We start from the raw sequence: 6137 nt of genomic DNA on the forward strand, positions 1-6137 counted from the left end.
TATTATTATTTATTATATTATATATATATTATGTATATGTAATATATTTGTTTTATTTATGTAAGTTATGTTTTTGTATTGTGTATATTAATATCTAATATTATTTTAATAATATTATATATATATATATATATATATATATAGATATATATATATATTATATATTAAAACATAATAATATATTAACACACCCCAATATATTTATTATATATAATATTATATATTTTATATGATATAATATATGTATATATATTATATATATAACATAACCCTATACTATATCATAACAAGATATTATATTATATCACCTATCAATATGTAGACGTAGCTTCAATTTTTTATTATATGTATTTATATCTATATTGGCCTATATTATTATTGTTATATATTTATTTATTATCTTATGTATTTTATTATGTTATATCCATTGTATACTTATATACTATATGTCTATTCGATATATAATTCTATATTATATATTTATATTATTTTATGGATATAATTCATACAAACACAACAATCAACAATACATATATTATATATATTATATATATATATATATATATATATATATATATATATATATATATATATATTATATATATATATATATTATAATATATATATATATATATATATTATATATAATATATATATATAATATTATATATATATAGTATATATATATAGTTATATATATTATATATAATTAATTATATATATTATATATATAATATTATATATATATATATATTATATTATACATTATATGTATATATATTAATATTATTATATATTATATGTATATATATTATATGTATATATATTATATGTATATATATATATATATATAATATATATATATATATATATTATATAATATCATATATTACGTACTACTCTCTCTCTCTCTCTCACTCTCTCTCTCTCTTCTCTCTCATCTCTCTCTCTACTCATATCATTATATATATATATATTATATATATATATTATATATATATTATATTGTATATATATATATATATATATATATATATATATATATAAATATATATATATTAATAGATAAACAGGCAGACAAATACATAAGCAGATATATACACTGCCTTAATAATGACTCTTACATTATCTTCATTGCTGTAAATAAGAAAGAAAATAGATGAAAATAAGAGAGAAAAAAACAGTTTTCAGTGTTACCTGCAGATCCCTCGATGGTATTGAGCCTACGGGGACGAACCGCGCGAAGGGGCCGTACATGCTAGAAACATAGGCGACGGCGCTCTGCTGGTTCTGGCGGCCGGTACCGAAGGCAATCTGCAAGCGTTAGAGCAGTTTATGTTTAAGGCGTGTGAGAGACTGAGGCAGGATGATATTTACACATGTAGAAATGTGTTTGCGTAAATGCACTCTTTCTCATGATTGCAGTGTTAACATTTCCATGCTTATGTTATAGATAAAAATTTATATTCACAATACATTTGATATACGCATTTTCGGGCATCTGAACACCTTTGAAAGACATACTCTCAAATTTTGTGGGTTCATCCCGTCTCTGAATTTTCTCAGTAAGGTTGTGTTTTCATGTATAAGTAAGTGTTCCCAAATTTCAATTTATTTAGATTTTATACGCATGCATACACACACTCACACACGCAATTACTCACTCACTCACATACACACAAATACACGCGCATTTACTCGCCCACACAAATATTCTCTCTCTCTCTCTCTTTGACCCTCACATGCAAATACAAACCAACACCTTCAAAACGTAAATATAGAACCACTACCTTATTACCAGCTCCGGGATGTAGCTTAGCTGAGAATTTTTTTTCAAGAAGACCTGGGAAAACGGACTTGAACCGGTCAGCTAAACCGGCAATTTCTTCCATACCTTCCACAGAAAGAGTACCTGTCTTGCTCATCATCTTAGACACTTTCCAGAGCCTAATTAATTTCAGGTCTTTGTCACAGAGATTCCCTGCAAGATGCAAGGGTTATTTATTTTGTCTACGGTCGATGATGGAGATGATGATAGTGCAAGTGGTGATGCGGATGGTATTGGTTGTGGGTTGCTAGTGATTTTAATAGTGAGGATGGTCATGGCGTTGACAATGATGGTGATATTGACGGCGATAATGTTGATAAGATCAATACTGAAGTTGATGATAATGATAAAGATAATGGTAACAATAAAATACTAATATCAATCAGAAAGACAAAAACAGCAACCATAAACAACGATAATGATAACATCAAAGTACTACGTCACCTACCCTTCCAATGCGCGCGAGCTCGGAAGATCTTTCTCCTAAGAAATGGCAACTCATCTTCAAACTTTATGTAGTCGTTCCTGTGAGCACCGTGGCTTCCGTGGCGAATCAGGTGCCATATCTGCACTGGCTTACATCCTGGGGAGAATTGAGAGAGGTCATCGTAGACGGAAAAACTAAATGGCAATGTTTTCATGCGTTTCCTCATAAGATAAGAACTAGAATTGCAAGGATAGTTCGATTATACAGGAGGGAGAGATGGAGAGAGAGAGAGAGAGAGAGAGAGAGAGAGAGAGAGAGAGAGAGAGAGAGAGAGAGAGAGAGAGAGAGAGAGAGAGAGAGAGAGAGAGAGAGAGAGAGAGAGAGAGAGAGAGAGAGAGAGAGAGAGGGGGGGGGGGCACAGCACTGTACTAAAATATGCTCTAATTACCTCTCGGAATAACATCGTCCGCCTTCAAGGGCGTGGAGGCGATCCTGTATGGAGTCATGGTAGCGAAGCCCGTGTAAGGATTAGCGTCTTCGGAGAGACAATACATACTGCCCGTGGTCCTGCGTTGCCCTGCTTTCCTCTTAGCAGAGTCCATAAGCTTTTGTGTTAAGTCTAAAGGCCCTGAGTCTCCGTAAGCTGCCGCCTCCGAGTCCTCGATGTGTGATATCTCCCATCCATCTTCATCTAACGCGTCTGAATCCTCAGTTTCTGAAGTCTCTAAATCCTCGATTTCTGACGTCTCTGAAATCTCGGTTTCTGAAGTCTCTGAAATCTCGGTTTCTGACGTCTCTGAAATCTCGGTTTCTGACGTCTCTGAAATCTCGGTTTCTGACGTCTCTGAAATCTCGGTTTCTGACATCTCCGAATCCTCGCTGTCTGATGTCTCTGAATCCTTCAAGTCTGGGATATATGCCATCGCCAAGGTCGAAGCACCCGAAATTCTTGTCGCTAAAGATTTTGCATATCCTTTCACATCCACGTGACCTTTCAGAAACGCCACCGCCAACAGCAGGCCGAAGAAGCCAGCGAGTTGCCACTTCATCTTGCTCTCGATCTCTCAACTGCAAAAAAATGTTACAATAAAATCCAGCGTTCGCTTGAATTTGGATCTTTCGACCTTAAGTAATGAATATTTCACATTTACATTTAAAAATCAGTTAACCTTAGCTGCATAAAAACTACTCTTCCAAAAGGCGTGTACGGATTTGTCCTATTTTTCCATTCCCTTTACTTCCAGTATACTCCCTAAGCCTTTTGAAGAGGTTTACTTTCCTCCAGTAGCCGGACGTGCCTGAGGTTCTCTCGGCTTAGCAGTCTACACCTAAGCTCAGTAGCATTTTACGCATTCTACACCCGCGGCATTCTGAGTTTCTAGCCGCCCCCAGAGCGAGTGCCCGAGCGTAGGAACCATCGCCTACAACGAAGGTGTTCGCTTGGGGGGAGGGGGGGAGCTTCTTCGGATTCTGTGATTCTTGTGTTCTCAGCAACCTGAATTAGTTTATTACGAGACCATGGTGAAAGTCCTGATCCCGCAACCCGTGTTCATCCACTTCACGAAACGAAGCCCCAGAACTCAGTATTAATACAGAAGGTTTGAAATCAGCCTCTCTCTCTCTCTCTCTCTCCCTCTCCCTCTCTCTCTCTCTCTCTCTCTCTCTCTCCCTCTCTCTCTCCCTCTCTCTCCCTCTCTCTCTCCCTCTCCCTCTCCCTCTCTCTCTCTCTCTCTCCTCTCCCTCTCCCTCTCTCTCTCTCTCTCTCCTCCCTCTCCCTCTCTCTCTCTCTCTCTCCTCTCCCTCTCCCTCTCTCTCTCTCTCTCTCTCTCCCTCTCCCTCTCTCTCTCTCTCTCTCTCTCTCCCTCTCCCTCTCCCTCTCCCTCTCTCTCTCTCTCTCTCTCAATCTTTTTTTTTTTTTTCTTCTGCAGTCTGTCGAATCTCTAAAACCTACAAACTCAGAGTCATTCTTCCCGCCGGCCCGTCGCCGCCTGAGCCGCCAGCCTCACGACCCCCGACCGAACCTGCCCTGCCCTCACGGCGCCCGACCGAACCTGCCCTGCCCTCACGGCGCACCGACGGCCCGGCCCTCGCGTGCGGGGGGCGGGGGAACCGGCCTTGCCTGCGGCGGCTCGCGAGGGTTGCGCGGGGCCGCTTCCAGCACGTATCTGTCCGGAATTCTTGCCTTGCAGGTCCTCATTTTCAACCATTTTTTTTTCAAGTAATAATCGGACTAAAACTAGAGATTTTTCTTCATTTGTCTTTATGTAAGATTTATACCGTTGAATACCACGTGTCAGCCTCACGCTGTTCGGTATATAATTCGCTTCATTTCAAAAACTAGGCATTTAATCATCCCAGATGGATAAATTTTAAAAAGCACAGCTATTCACCAGAGCAAAACAACCAAATAAAACGTTGCTTTAGACACAACGCAGATCGTTATGTTTAAAAGGCGCACATTTCTAACGGTCGCGTGAAGTCCATTTTTCCGCCATAAAACGCCATTTGACTGTAAATTTCTTCTGCTCTTGCAATAGAACAAAATTTTCCCCGTACTGGAAGTGACTCGGAAGCTGAAATAACTTTCTCCCAAAGACTCTTAGACTTGTACCCTAATCAAGCGTCCTTGACCCACGCGCATTTCCTTCCTTTTAATGCCTCTCAAGATAATTGCGCAACATTCCAAAGGCAAGTACATCACGGCGGCAATGCGCACCTTCTTTCCGGACAACGGTCGGGGGGAATTAAGTGCCTTACCTCGGCTCGAAAGGGGTTTTCGGAGGAGGAAATCTGGGGACGCAGCGTCTCGGCGGCCGATGCGAAGCGACTGAAGTTTCCCTCCAAAATGGGTCACGTGATTATTCATTTTTTTTATCTAATGATCTATTTATTTATTCAATAAGGCATTTCACATAGGATGAAAAAAAATAATTATTAGATGAGTAAGAAGGAGAGTAAATGGGGATATATTTGAAGGAATGTTTTGCTATAGAGAGAGTGATGATTATTAAATAAAATGTATGCAAGAGGAGTCAGCTCTTCTGCCAAATGGGTCACGTGATCCACATTTTTTGGCCAAGATTTTAAGATTTTCCATAATACTATATTCCAACACATTATTCTGATAAAGTTAAAATATGCTAAAGTCAAAGTAATTTGAAATTATCATCCGAAATAAAAAGATTCGGAGGATTAATTACTTAAAAAAACAACTTTAATTTTAAAAGTCACGTCCAAATTATTTTGTTTGAACTTTATAATGTGACATTAACCTTTGAAATACGGTTATTTTGATAATCCTGATTTTACTAGCATTATCACTGTTTTATTGTTGGTATAGTTTTAACCTGATTTTTGTCAATATATCTAATAATCTAATAATTACAGAATGCGTAATACGACAAAAACATTGAAATATAACGTTTTTTTTCCCCTTTCTTACTTTTGAAACCGGTTTTTATCATTCCTTTACAAATGTTTGTCCAATATACCGTCTTCTCCTTGTGCCAATATAGTCTCCTGAAAAAAAAACATGGGCTAATTTCGCTTGTATTACCTTTTTATTTAATAATTTATTGTGGGTGTTGTTATTATAGACATTCTCTTATTTTTATTATTATTCTATTTATTCTCTTATTATTATTATCATTATTATTATTATTATTATTATTATTATTATTATTATTATTATTATATATTATACTTTATTCGCCTGTTTCCTATTAGATGCTGTTTTCCAGTACTTTCTTTTCAAAGATCAATTTAAAATTTACAATGTCAGATCTGCAGCTATTGGATATTATATGAAAATAATGGAATCTTACAAAGTGAATGTATCGATTTACAATGGCGAAAATGATTTTTTTGTCTGTCTTATGATAA

General features: G+C 36.5%; 1 protein-coding gene across 1 annotated transcript in view; it reads right to left on the bottom strand.

The window, feature by feature from the left end:
* The window catches only part of LOC119574444 (multiple inositol polyphosphate phosphatase 1-like), a 9201-nt gene extending 4099 nt beyond the window's left edge, over positions 1-5102 (bottom strand). Inside the window, exons 1-5 of the mRNA XM_037921670.1 lie at positions 5013-5102; positions 2704-3323; positions 2277-2411; positions 1791-1981; positions 1198-1314 (exon numbers count right to left, since the gene is read on the bottom strand). Coding sequence (XP_037777598.1) covers positions 1198-1314; positions 1791-1981; positions 2277-2411; positions 2704-3304 — 1044 coding nt within the window. The 5' untranslated portion in view covers positions 3305-3323; positions 5013-5102. The remainder of the gene's footprint in view (positions 1-1197; positions 1315-1790; positions 1982-2276; positions 2412-2703; positions 3324-5012) is intronic.
* Between the last annotated feature and the right edge of the window lie 1035 nt (positions 5103-6137).

Source organism: Penaeus monodon, chromosome 6 (genome assembly GCF_015228065.2).
Source record: "Penaeus monodon isolate SGIC_2016 chromosome 6, NSTDA_Pmon_1, whole genome shotgun sequence".
NCBI classification, from domain to species: Eukaryota; Metazoa; Arthropoda; class Malacostraca; order Decapoda; family Penaeidae; genus Penaeus; species Penaeus monodon.